Source organism: Sardina pilchardus, chromosome 2, assembly GCF_963854185.1.
Source record: "Sardina pilchardus chromosome 2, fSarPil1.1, whole genome shotgun sequence".
Lineage (NCBI taxonomy): Eukaryota > Metazoa > Chordata > Actinopteri > Clupeiformes > Clupeidae > Sardina > Sardina pilchardus.
Window position 1 is genome coordinate 39,638,267 of NC_084995.1, and position 12,993 is coordinate 39,651,259.

Sequence of the window (12,993 nt, forward strand, 5' to 3'; positions counted from 1 at the left end):
TGCTATGGATAAAGCGTCAGCCAAATAGATAAATAGGCCTAAAGTGTTCAATCTAACCCATAGTAATTTGAACTGGTTAAAATAACACAATTACGATAGACTACTAATAGTCTATGGTAGCCTTTAATTTTTATATAAACTTTTATACTAGCCTATGTTGGCCAGGCCTATTTTTGCAGCACGTCCGGGGGACATCTACTCCATCAACTTGCTGCCTCGCGGGATCTCTGCATAGGAGCATTGCGCATGTGCACACAGGCAAGAAAGAGACAACGAATTGTGGTTGTGTCATGGCGGCGAAGCGGAAAGGAAATTTGTGTTGACCTGACAAAGTATTAGCATTAAATCGGAAACAGCGATAGTGTGGCTACAGTATAACGGCTATATATTTCATTTGTTGTTTTTGTTAGCCATTTTCCGAGATGAATTGCAGTACAAACGTAGTTCAAGTGACCAACGTGTCACCAAGTACAACATCGGAGCAGATGCGAACGCTTTTCGGATTCCTTGGAACCATCGAGGAGCTGAAATTGTTTCCGCCAGAGTAAGTGAAACTAACTAATGTTGAAATAGAAAGCCTGCAATGTTACACCGTATGCTAGGGCATTGTGGAGTCACACTGCTGCAGAATTTGGCAGTGAACACAACTTGATCCGATTTCTCGCCTGTTAAATACATCTGCCCATCTGTTTGAACAGCTTGCGTTAGCTAACGGTACATGGTCGCTAACATTAGCTCATGTTAACTGAATGCTAGCTAGCAAGAATCACAAGGTTTCCATGGGTTTAGGACATTTCCTTGGCTTTGACGGTAAACGAGAGGACAAGTTATGTGGCATTGCGCATCACAGACATTACCCAGTAAGATTTGAGCCGAAGGTCAACACGGATGCATTTGTGCGGCAAGTAATATAGGTTATCGATACAACACTGTGTCCAGCTAACTAACCGTAGCTGCTACATACACAACGCTAGAGGTAACATTAGCAGAGCGTGCGTTTTCCCTCAAGCTAGCACCTAGCCCAGTTAGCTAATGTAAGGTAGTAAGTTCTGGCGCCCCTTACTACACCACTTTATTTAGTCCAAGTTAGGATGGGAACAACATAATTAATTTGTTGTAGCTTATTAAGATGGCTACCAAGCCCGATAACAATCTCACACAAGTAATCATCTCTACAGTGATCTGTGTCAGTTAAATGCGTATTGTTAACGTTAGGTCAGTTGGATATGGCGTTGTTACTGAAAGCAGAAAATGGTTTGTTTTTTTGTATTTCCATGTTGAGTTTGCTTATCAAATCCATTGCAAGTGGTTGCTTCAGTGATGGTTCTCATATATGCATGTGTGTGTTTGTTTTCCCTTAGCGAATCTCCGTTACCAGTAACATCGCGGGTATGCTTTGTGAAGTTCCGTGAGGCAGAGTCCGTGGGGGTGTCTCAACATCTGACCAACACAGTCTTTGTGGACCGCGCGCTGATAGTTGTTCCGTTCGCTGAAGGTTGGTGTGCTACATACCTTTGCGTGTTTGTTGTGAACCATTCTTATGTGACCCCATACTGTTGGGAGAGTGAGGTCATCCTGAAACTCCCAGTCTGGAAACAATCCTCTGTCATCTTGATATGAAGGCTTAGCTACCATTTTTCATTTGTCCCTTGTCTTTGGGGTTTGTTGGGGGTGCGTCACTCTCCCAATACAGGTTCTGTCTACTTCCCATCAGGTCCAGATTTGTAAAAAAAATATCCTTTAGCTGGGTTCTTATTAAAGGCCTTTGGCACACTATAAGAACATAGGCTAAATAAAGCAAGAATTAAGAATGACCAAAACAAATGGCGTCCCATTGCCTTAACCTGTGCATAGGATCAGTTGCATGGACTGCACGTTAACATGGCACTGACATGAACACACCTAGTAGATGGGGTCAGTGCCTTGGTCACTGATCGTCGTCTGTCTCAGCATAACTCAAGTCTATCAAAGGTCTGTTATAGGGTCCCCGGACAGCGCAACGCGGGGCCAGAGGCTTCCCAGAAGACAGATGAAGTATTTGTGCTAAAAGCATAACCATGTCTTTGAAATAATTTATTTTCTCTCTCCTCCCACACCAGACTTCTCGTCTATTAAACTTCTCTCTGTTATTTGTGTGTGTGTGATTTTTGTAGTGGAGAAGGCAAAAGCAGAGCCCGCTCCTTGATGGCTGAAAGTGGTCTTCTGCCTGCCAACAGGGGGATTGTAGACAGTTACAAAAGGCCAGCAAGCATTTCAAGCCCCCACCCCCCCTTTCTCTCTCTCCATTTTTTAATCTGTTCTCTCTCTGTGTTCTTTCTCTAATTCTCTTCTTCAGATGCATCATGCATTTTAGATGAAAAACAACAATAATTGCACTTCAGTTTAACGTCTGAGAAACAATATTTGCAGTCAATCGATCCTACTGCTTTATAATCTGAAGTTTATGATTCCAAAATTGCAGTGCTTTTATCCGCTGTCTTAGTTGTGAATAGTCACATGAATTGGAATTTATAGTCAGAAGCACTGCATCCTTTAATGGTCACACTGTACAACTGTGCAGGTGACGATACAATTCCCAAATAGTGGTCTTGTATTCTCTTCGTCTCTCATCCCAAAACATTCAGATTTTTTAAGAAATAGTTTGCTTTTATATCATCTCAATTTGAAAGTGGTCTGAAGTTTTACAATCTGAAGCACAGACTCACTTTGTGATTGGACAGTCAGATGATGCTTTTGCACAGTTGTATTGTCAGTGATATCAGAAAGGTAACTGATGTGAATGAGCCACTCCACATGTAATGCGTGACTGGTGCAGTGCCCTCTCTTTAACAGTGGTCTTTCTGTTTTTGTTGTTGTGTTTTACAGTTCTTTTTCCTGGCTCTGCCAGCCCTGTTTACCAGACCCCTGCAGAAAATGCCACCCAACAGTTTTGTCTCCTGCAGCACAGTCTTCTCTCTCATGTTGCCTGTTCTATGTGTTTCTGTGTATACTCTGTCCCTGTGTTACTCGGTTTATTTTCAAGTCATGCACACGGCACAAACACACACACACACACACACACACACACACACACACGTCCACACAGCACACATACACACGTCCACACACATGTATAATTTAGCATCGATCCCGTTAAGAATATTTTTATGTTCTGGATTCGTTTTCTCTTCCCTTCCCCCCTCTTCCCAGAAGCAAAGGCTATTATTTAGCTCAGTGGTAACGTTGACGGGCTTTTGTTGGCTGTGAAACCCGAGAGCTTCCAGTTTTCTGAGCTCTCCACTTTAGGCCCAGATCCGAAGCCCCATAGGTAGAATATGTGAGTGAATATGTATTAGGTTTGTGTGAAGGGCTGGGCTATTTTGAATGATCCCGTACTGTCAGGTAAGGATGGTTTCCAGCAAAAGCCCAAAACTAGAATTATGAATCGTAAATGTCAATTAATTCTTAATTCACATGATGCATAAGAATCATTGTGTTGCTGGTAAGTCTCACCAAGACATGATGTACCATGTTAATGTTGACCTCCGATATCTCTTAAACTCTTTTTGTTTTGTGTATCTCGATTTTTCTTCTGTGTGCTCTTTTAGCGAAGCAGCCAACGTGAGTCGCTTGTTCATAAAACACCTATATGAAAGTTGAGAGCACATCCCCTGTGGAGAACCGACTGTGCTCGCTAACGTTTGGTTCATGACTTAAAAAACGAGTTCAGGTGATCACATCTTGGCAGTCTCAACTGCAGTAGTGTGTATTTGTGACATTTTTTTTTTAAGAAATTATTTTCCCCATCTTAAGTTATTTAACATTGATAGACAAAAGAGGGTCCAGTCAAAGCCACATAGCACTGAAGGAACCTGTACTGAAAGAAAAGTACAAGAGCTTGTTATGAAAGTTGTGGCTAGCTGTTGATCTGAGGTACTGACCTGAGTAAGATGTCTTTTTTTTTTTTTTTTTGTACTTTTCTTTTGTCTTTATTTTCTTTGTTTGTCTTTTTTTTCTTTCTCTTTTATGTGTCTTTGGATGTCTACCTTTTGCTTGAGTCTAATGCTGTGTCTTCTTTATGTAGGGGTTATTCCTGATGAGGCAAAAGCTTTGTCTCTGCTGGCGCCAGCAAATGCAGTGGCGGGGATTCTTCCAGGCGGTGGTCTTCTGCCCACCCCCAACCCCCTGGCATCGGTGACGGTAAGCACACAGTCCAACACCACGTCTCTCCTGCAGCGGTTGTATATTAGTCTCTGTTACCACTGGGTGAAATCTCATAAGTTAAATGGCAAGGGTGGCCGGAGTTCATTTCATTGTCATGCCACCCAGCAGTCTGCTTCAAAATATTGGCTGAACAAAAGAGCTGTTGTTGACTAAATGTAACTTGTTGTTTCATAGATGGGAAATCCTTTGGGTGGCCTGGGAGCACCCAACATGGACCCATCTCTGGGAGCCTTTGGACTGCCAGGAGCAAACATGAATCCTCAGGTGATTATTTTTTTATTATCATTATTTTTTTCTCTGTGTGTTTTGGATACCGTGTTGAGTGTACGTATCGGTGCGTTCCATTTGAATTCTTAAGGTGCAGTTTCCCAGCTATACCCACCCAGAGTTTGAAATTTCAAAACTGGAACTTGGGTGTGACACAATCCCCTGGTCCCAGCTACCACTTGCGCTGAATCAGAATTGGATTTTATTTGCTAAATGCTCACACACACAACAGATTTGGTTTTAGTTGTTGGCATCACTCTAGTAACAAAGTAAATGGACAGTGACCATATATAGACATTACATTTACATATTCACATAAATGGAACACAAAACAATATACAGATCACAACAGACCAAACGGTGTATATGAAGTACAGTATTGAGTGTTACGACAACAATTTCGATTGCAAATGAGAAAGAGATGTGATGTGCAGAGGATTTTTCAAAATGTAATTTGTGCATTTTAATTTTCAGTCTCTCACTGCTGAACAGCTGCTGAAGATCATGACTTCTGTCGATCCAAAGTGAGTTACTAAAAACTTTCAAATAACTTTTAACAAGATTAGTTAGCTGGGGACATTCTATTCTATTCTATTTGATTCTATTGAGACTGACCAATGCTGAGGTCATTCTCTTGCCTCTTGATTAGTACTGCAGTACTTTGTCTCTCTTTTTTACTCATAGATACAGGAAATTGGATATAGGATGTCAGTCAGGCATCAAAATTAATTTTATTTCCTCACTAGCTGTTTCCGTAGCTGTTACAAATTCTTCTTTATATTGTCCCGGACATAGCCACCAGTATCCGTTTAGAAATTTGTTTTGACGTTTTTTCTTACCGTCTCAGAGTTGTCTCAGGCGTCTCTCTGTTGTGTCCTGGGAGCAATTTGTATGGTCTTTGGGACAATGGGGGAACCAGTGATGGCCAGCCATGGTCATGTCAGGTGAAGATTATTTGTTTGCTAAGGTCTTCGCTGTTTTCTGTGCAGAATGAACCCCATGGCGGCTGGCATGGGTCTGAACCCTGCAGCAATGAAGGCAGACGCGGCCAGCAAAGAGATCGAGGAGGCCATGAAACGGGTGCGAGAGGCCCAGTCCCTGATCTCCGCTGCCATCGAACCTGGCAGTAAGTGCAGACGCCCCGTGATTTGTAACCCCCTACATTCAGACGACTCGTTAATGCGGCCTAGCCGTCAAATGAGAGTTGTGTCTTTGCGTTCTCCTGACAAGAGTTCTGTGTTTTGTAGATAAGAAGGAGAGCAAGCGGAGCAAGCACTCGCGCTCCAGGTCCAGGTCCAGGCGGAGGAGGTCCCGCTCCCGCTCCAGACACAGGTACAGAGTGGCGTCAGAGGCCCCATGTGGCCAGCACTTGACATGTCTGGGTCTTTTTTTTTAATGATTGTGGCAGGTCATTGACTTCATTCCCTGTGTGTGTGTGTTTGTCTATGTTTCAGGCGCTCCAGGAGCAGGTCTAGACGGCGCTCGCGCTCCAGGAGCAGACGACGATCCAAGAGTCCCCGCAGGAGGAAGTCTCACTCCAGAGATAGAGGCAGACGATCGCTGAGCAAGCCCAGGTTCGCCCCCCCTTCTGTCTCTTCGTTGGTGTCCTTGTCTCTATTGGCTTCAATAAGTCGTGCTCTTTAGGTTTTCTTTCCATCTCGTGTGATTTGTCGCCATCTGGCCACAGGTTTCATTGTTGCTGTCATTTCCCTGCTCATTCTGATGTGTTGTTTTGCACCCAGGGACAAGAGGAAGGATGACCGAGACAAGAAGCGCTCCAAAACACCCCCCAAGAGCTACAGCACCGCCAGGAGGTCACGCAGCACCAGCCGGTGAGCACACACACACACACACACACACACACACACACACACACACACACACACACACACACACACATATTCTAGAGTTAAATTATTCATGTAATAGCCTCCGTTGATGACTCATCCTTGATTCCATATTCCATTCAAAACCTGGTGGAAGTGGGGGCTGGTTCACAAGATGGCACCAAGGTTCAAACAAACCGTTCTGAGCAGAATGCAGGTCAATAACCAGTTCTCTGCTGGTCGATAAGCGTCCCTATGAGAGCTGATCAGTTTGTTTGCTCTCTGCTGTGTCATCCCACAGGAGAAGGAGGAGAAGCCGCAGCGCTAGCCGGAGTCCCAAGAGGATTGTGTCAAGGTCTCCTTCGCCCAGAAGGTTAGTGTCGGATCACACACACACACACGAGGCTGGAACATTACGTTGGGTTCACAGGCTTCTAATACAGGTTCCAATCTGAATGTCACTCATTGGCAAGGCTATCAGTCGTATAGTTCTTCTTCTGTACACTTCATCACAGTTTTTAAAGGGGCTTGTGTCTCTCACATAGCAGAGTGTACATAATATGTCTCTACCGCTGTGGGCATAACTGTTAATTCGGTCGTAATTATGCATTTAGTGTGCAAAGACATCATGACGTGATATTGTGTGTTAGTACACTTAGCGCCGGTGTCGTTTAAGACTGACACGCTTTTGCTTTTAACGCCGACCACACTGCCTCGTCTCCGCAGACACAAGAAGGAGAAGAAGAAGGAGCGCGAGCGCGAGAAGGATCGAGGGCGCGACCGAGACAGGAAGTCCGAGAAGGACCGAAGCCGAGACAACAGGGAGCGCTCCACCAGCAAGAAGAAGAAGTCCAAAGACAAGGACCGGGACCGCGACAGGAAGTCAGACAGCGAGAAAGGAGACGTCAAGGTGCTTGATCAGTGAATGTATTTCACAGCCTGACCTGACTCTACTAGTAGGAGCAGCAAAGGTTGTGGTTGCCAAAAGTAGCCTGGTTTGAAAAAAAAAAAATGTGTTTCTTTCACTAACATAGGAAGACTATGCCCAGATCACTATGGGTAAAAAAGGGTCTGTGTTTATTTAAATTTTAAAATTGGACTCGGTTCCAGTTTTCCAAAACGATTTTTTAAGTCCCTCATAAGGAGTTGATGTGTGCAGACTTAGTTTGTTGGTGAGTTCGATCTCTTGGCTTTATTTCTTCAACTGGAGTCGTCTGGCCCCTCAGGTCACGCGTGACTACGACGAGGAGGAGCAGGGTTACGACAGCGAGAAGGAGCGCGAGGACAAGAAGGAATCGAAGGAATCGGACGACTCCGGCGCCTCACCTGTCCACGCCAAGGGCAACGGCGTGGGGGCAGCCAAGGAGGCCAAGCTGAACGGCGACGACCACCACGAGGAGGAGGACATGGAAGTCAGCGACTGAGCCAGACAAACCAATGTTAACTGTTATCCCGAAAAAAACTCACTCCTAATCAGTTCAGAGTACCAGGTTACACACCCAAGATGCGATGACTTAACATGGCATATCACTCACAACAGAAAAAAAACATTTTAACCCCTTTTTTTGACCATTTTAGTTCATGTGTATAGCTGTTTTCCCTCCTCTGACAGACATAAAGTCAATCCATTAGTTATGGTGGATCGGTCTGAAGACGGAAAGTAATGTCATTTTTTTCCCCATTTTGTTATGTTTCTTTGGAAAAGAGCAGGGCAGTTAAAAATTGAATGGTTGTAATTTTTTAGTGGACCTGGGTCTGTGATGTTGGTAACGGTGAGGCCCATGTCACAATTTTTTTTTTTTTTTTTAAATGCGTTGACCTTAACTTGATCATTACGCTTTGAATTATTTGAAGTCATGTAAGCTTGATACATTGTGTATAGCCCTGTCCCTCATGAAGGGACATTCATAATCAGAACTCGTTCCCCCCCCCCCCTCACATCCTTTCTTGTCAGCAGCTGTTTGTATCCAGCAGTTTTTCTCCTCTGGTGATCTTACAGAAGTATATATTCAAAGTGTGCCGTCATTCTTGTTAATGGCAACGTGTCGTTTCCCCTCTGAGAATCAATGGCTAATGTACAGTATAGTCCTATGATGCTTAAGATCCCAGTAGCCAATATTCAGTAGAGTTGGATTGCTGAACGTTTATTTGGGTTTGTGATGTGTTTTATTGTTGCCTCTTTTTATACTATAAATAAACAGACGTGGTTGAAAAATGCATTTGTTTGTAAATATTTTATCAGAGTGTGAGCTAAGTTACTTCCGTGGCTAAACTACAAAACCTTTCTGTTGGTGGATACTCTGTGATGCGCTAGAACAAAAGCATAAGACAAACCACCAGTATTTGCTTTTGATATATGTATGTTTTTATTCCTGCTTGGATTCTTATGAAAATATTATAGCATATGTGTTAACTGTACAGTTTGAAGTTTCTAATGTGATGTTTCCATAGAGTATACATCAAGATTCCTCTGACTTCAGAGGAAAAAATAACATGCTTCAAGCTCTCTGCTTTACAGTACAAAATTGGGATGATCTACTGTCTGTAAATGAAACAAACTAAAGATAAAACCATGGATTTAACAGCTTTACAATAGAGCTATACCACAATTGTACATTAAATCCTTAGCACAAAACCTGACTGTGTAGTTAGTCACCATTGATGGCGTTTTTATTGGTGTTACACTTTGCGGAGGTGACTTTCCAAGCTCTAGTAAGGCTCTCCACTGAATGTTATAGTGTTATAGAAATGTATGGACTCAAGGACCCACAAACGGGCAACACAGTAAAACCACAGTATACTTACAGAATGTAAAATACAAAACAAATGATAAAAACTGGAGGAGAAATAAAACAGTTTTCTAGTCGACCATGAGCTGTAGTGCTGGTGCGTTATTTAAGGAGTACTGTGCTCCTTAGTCTGATGGGAGGTTAAATGACTGCGGCAAAGTGCTTGACTGCTACATAGGGCTTCATTTGGTACGCTGCTGCGACTAAGTGGGAATGAGAGGCTGGAGTGGTCGGGCGGTGGCAACGCTGGCGTGAAATGGTTGCCTTTTTTCGCGCTGGAGCGTTTGCATTTCAGAGCTGCACGTCGCAGGGCTTTTGCCTGGGAGACTCGCTCTGAAGCCGCAGCGTGTTTTAAGTCGCTTGTCGCCGCAGCTCTGTAGCTTTACAGGAGGCGCGTTGGTGGTGGTGGTGGTGGTGGTGGGAGAGGGGGGCTACTTACAGTGTTTTGCGCACACCATGCATCAAGCACACCAGGTGCAGGGGGGGCATCAGTACAGACTACATTCACACGGAGTATAACCTGTTATCTCACACAAACGCAACTCGCAGAACGCACTATGAGGACAGATAGACAGACGGTTACACTGGCAAACCAAAGGAAAGCACTGGAGTGCACAGTCAGACGGGGAACGGGTGAAAGGGTTCTAAACGTGTGCCTGTCAAAAATGCCCTCTACGCTTTTCAATTAGACGTCCCTCACAGCACAGGCATGAGATTCAGTAGGTACAGTGTTACATCACTTGAAATCAAAAGGCAAATTCAATTTAAAATGGAAGGTACATCACACAGAATGTTTTAAGAATTTCTAAAAAGGGTCTCGTTCTTCCTCCACAGTTAACAGGGTTACAAATTCAGTGCACTCCCCAAAGAGGAAGGATATGGTGTGTGATTTCATCCAAGGAACACGACCCACGCTGATGTGGTCAACACTGCTAACGGTAAAGACGTGTTATGTGGTAAAGACTTGAGAGGTAAATCAACTGTAAATAAGAATGGCTTCTTTATAACTTAAATACTTAAAAAGCCATCTTAACATGAATGTCAGACCATATCCCACAGGGGATACACAATCGGTTTCACCTTCTTAAAATCACCAGCCGTTACGGAGAGGTCTTTATGTGTATTGGTTGGTTTTAGGAGTGAAAAGTGGGGACTGGAGGAGGGGGGGAAAAAATATGTGGCATCTCCCTTTATCGCATGACCTTGCTTTAGAGGTCAGGAAAGCGGCTTGGGTCCTCTTTGTAGCTGGCTGGGATGGTGAAGAGGGACTCCTCAAACTCACGGTAGCGGAACTCTTGGAACGTCACAGTAGCCGTGATGGTAGGAAAAACTGGGATGTCTGTAACCCAGGGGAAAAAAACAAAACAAAATCAAAAACAGTCATGCATTTGAAAAAACAGCTCATTACATTTGTCAATAATTCAGTCAGTGACTTTTTCACTTCCACATGAACATGTGTCACAACTGAGAGTTGACAAGAGAAAGTGCCAAAGCAGCATTTAATGTGTTTAACAGTCCTACCCAGCTTGACAGGAAACCCTGGAGGAAGCTTCATCTGAACAAACTCTCGTAGCTTGTTGAAGTGCTTAAAGGGAGCGACGACCTCCAAAACATTCAGTAATCTGCGCGACAGACAAGAATGAGAAAACAGCATGAAGAAACGTTCAAATGTGTCTCCGCCGATAAACAGCAGAGAGTGCTTAACTCGGAATCTCAAGAGGGGGGACTCTGGAACAAAAGGAGGCGAGGATACGTACGACTCAATGCCCAGAGGGAAATCCTGGCTCATGGCTACGGTGGCCTTGAAATTCTTCTTGCTTTCCTTGCACACCAAGTCACGGCCAAGATGGGGGGGCCTGGATAAGGGGGAAAAAACACACAATCACTATATTAGTCCCACAGGTGCCAGCATGATGCATGGTTTCTGCCTGCTTCCATTTTCCTTTTTGCAGAAACTGTGCAGCTTCTGAATAATGTTATCAAAGCGAATGTCATGCAGTTCAGGTCTTAAGGTAGAACAAGTGCTGATGTGCACGGCGATGTGTGGATTGGCCGTGCGGTGCTTGGCCTCACACAGCTTCGGACAGAACCACTGCCCATGTGCTGATGCATTAATGATGAGAAAGAAAGAGAGAGAGGAGAGAGAGAGGGAGTGAGAGAGTGAGGAGAGAGAGAGGAGAGAGAGAGAGGAAGAGAGAGAGCAAGAGAGAGTGAGAGCAAGGGCGAGAGAGGAGAGAGACAGAGGCCCTGAGAGATGATGAGCGAGTGAGAGAGAGATGGAGAGAGTGAGGAGAGAGAAAGGAGAGAGAGAGAGGAGAGAGAGAGAGAGAGAGACCCTGAGAGCTGGATGCTTGTGTGGCGGCGGCAGTGATGCTTACTTTCCCTGCTCAGCACTGATGTACTCCTCCCAGGAGATGGTGTTCGCCTCGGGCGCGCCGAGAGACTGCCTTCGGACAGGCTGCAGTGGACAAGCAGCAGAAATGCCACGTTAGCATCGATTCATCACTCACACACACAAAACCTGAGACAATCCTGTTTTTAAAAAAAAAACAAAAAAAAAAACGCAGTGTTCCATGCGGCTAAGAGGCTGCAAAAGGAGAGACTGTAACTGGCATCGGCAGCAGTCCGCGAAAAGAACATTGTACCCCCTCTTAGTTTAGTGAAGCCTCTTAACGGCAAAGATAACAAAATCGGAGCGGGGGAGGGAAGGAATAATAATAATAATAATAATAATAAAAAAAGATTAATTGAGATTTAAAAAAAAAAAAAAAATGAAATCCTTTCCTGTCCTAATCCCCTTCCTCCTCGCCCTAGGCCGCCCCGGCGGGCGGGCACGCACACGCTCACCTCGAAGTTCTGCTCGGCGAGGCTGCCGCCCTTGCTGAGGCTCTCCATGATGGCCTTGTTCCTGAGGATGTCCTCCTCGCTCAGGTGCTCGCGACGCTTACGCGACTCCAGCATGAGGCCGTTCACCGCATAGAAGTCCGCCAGGAAGTTCCCCACCCTCTCCTGAGAGAGAGAGAGAGAGAGAGGGAGGGAGGGAGAGAGAGAGGGAGGGGGAGAGAGAGAGGGGAGGGAGAGAGAGGGAGAGAGAGAGAGAGAGAGAGAGACAGAGAAAGGGGGGGAGAGAGGGAAAGAGAGAGAGGGGGAGAGAGGGAGAGAACACCACATACAATCAACACAGGTGAGATGCTGAAAGTCTGGACTGAGAGTTGAAAGTGTGCTGAATGCTGAAAGGCCAGAGGTGAAACGGTTGAATAATGGACACAGAGGCCCCAGCAGTAGAAGCGCCATATAGGGCTTACAGAGTGCTGGAATGTATCGATTCAGTTTTCAGAAATTCTAGCAAAGAGTTTCTTCAGCAGAACTTTAGAGTGACCGAGGCCGTGACTTGAACTCTCAGGGAGCCCAGACACTGATGAAATATGTGACCCTGTAAAGCGGAACCAGTCGTTTCGGTAAAATGTATTAAATTAAGTTATTGTGCTCACGTGAACGGCCATAAACTAAGCTTTCCAACGATATGTATATCGAGGGTATTACACAAACTATCGCTAAGATAACCGCATCCAAAGTTGACATGGTTCTCCTGTCACGATATGCCAGAAGAGGAGAAATCACCTTTTTAAGCGGCGCGTGCACAACGGAATGACAGCAAATGTGTTGAATCTTCGCCGGGTTTAACAGTCAAAACGTATGTTTTTCCGTGAAATGCGTTCACGATATGAAACTGTAGACTGTATACAGTCGAATTATGCGAAAACGTGAAATTCAACATTTTAACCCGGAAGTTTGTTATTGTTGATTTTCTCAAAAATAACGTTGTGTGCAAAACGACTGATTTCGCTTTGAATAGTCACATATGTGCATGAATCACGCACTGAAAAGACAAAATGCTGACGAAATAT

The 12,993-nt window shown here is 44.6% G+C and overlaps 2 protein-coding genes across 6 annotated transcripts in view; one reads left to right on the forward strand and one right to left on the reverse strand.

The window, feature by feature from the left end:
* Positions 1 to 225: 225 nt before the first annotated feature.
* On the forward strand, positions 226 to 8,511 carry LOC134074046 (serine/arginine-rich splicing factor 11-like). Of its 5 annotated transcripts, none has more exons than XM_062530404.1 (12): positions 226 to 544; positions 1,362 to 1,495; positions 4,064 to 4,179; positions 4,378 to 4,467; positions 4,945 to 4,994; positions 5,460 to 5,596; positions 5,718 to 5,802; positions 5,925 to 6,044; positions 6,213 to 6,302; positions 6,598 to 6,669; positions 7,023 to 7,206; positions 7,523 to 8,511. In XM_062530404.1, exons 1-12 carry the CDS (start codon positions 423 to 425, stop codon positions 7,718 to 7,720), a joined length of 1,398 nt encoding a protein of 465 aa, XP_062386388.1. In that variant the 5' UTR covers positions 226 to 422; the 3' UTR covers positions 7,721 to 8,511. The 5 variants fall into 5 exon arrangements, with proteins under 5 accessions (XP_062386388.1, XP_062386391.1, XP_062386392.1 ...); XM_062530407.1 differs by having other exon boundaries at positions 529 to 544; positions 1,362 to 3,709; XM_062530408.1 differs by lacking the exon at positions 226 to 544 and adding an exon at positions 3,588 to 3,709.
* Positions 8,512 to 8,691: 180 nt separating this feature from the next.
* Positions 8,692 to 12,993, reverse strand: part of LOC134074030 (ankyrin repeat domain-containing protein 13C-like) — a 12,870-nt gene continuing 8,568 nt past the window's right edge. Inside the window, exons 9-13 of the mRNA XM_062530403.1 lie at positions 11,933 to 12,094; positions 11,464 to 11,543; positions 10,843 to 10,941; positions 10,607 to 10,707; positions 8,692 to 10,424 (exon numbers count right to left, since the gene is read on the reverse strand). Of these exons, the coding sequence (XP_062386387.1) occupies positions 10,294 to 10,424; positions 10,607 to 10,707; positions 10,843 to 10,941; positions 11,464 to 11,543; positions 11,933 to 12,094 (573 nt within the window). The 3' untranslated portion in view covers positions 8,692 to 10,293. The remainder of the gene's footprint in view (positions 10,425 to 10,606; positions 10,708 to 10,842; positions 10,942 to 11,463; positions 11,544 to 11,932; positions 12,095 to 12,993) is intronic.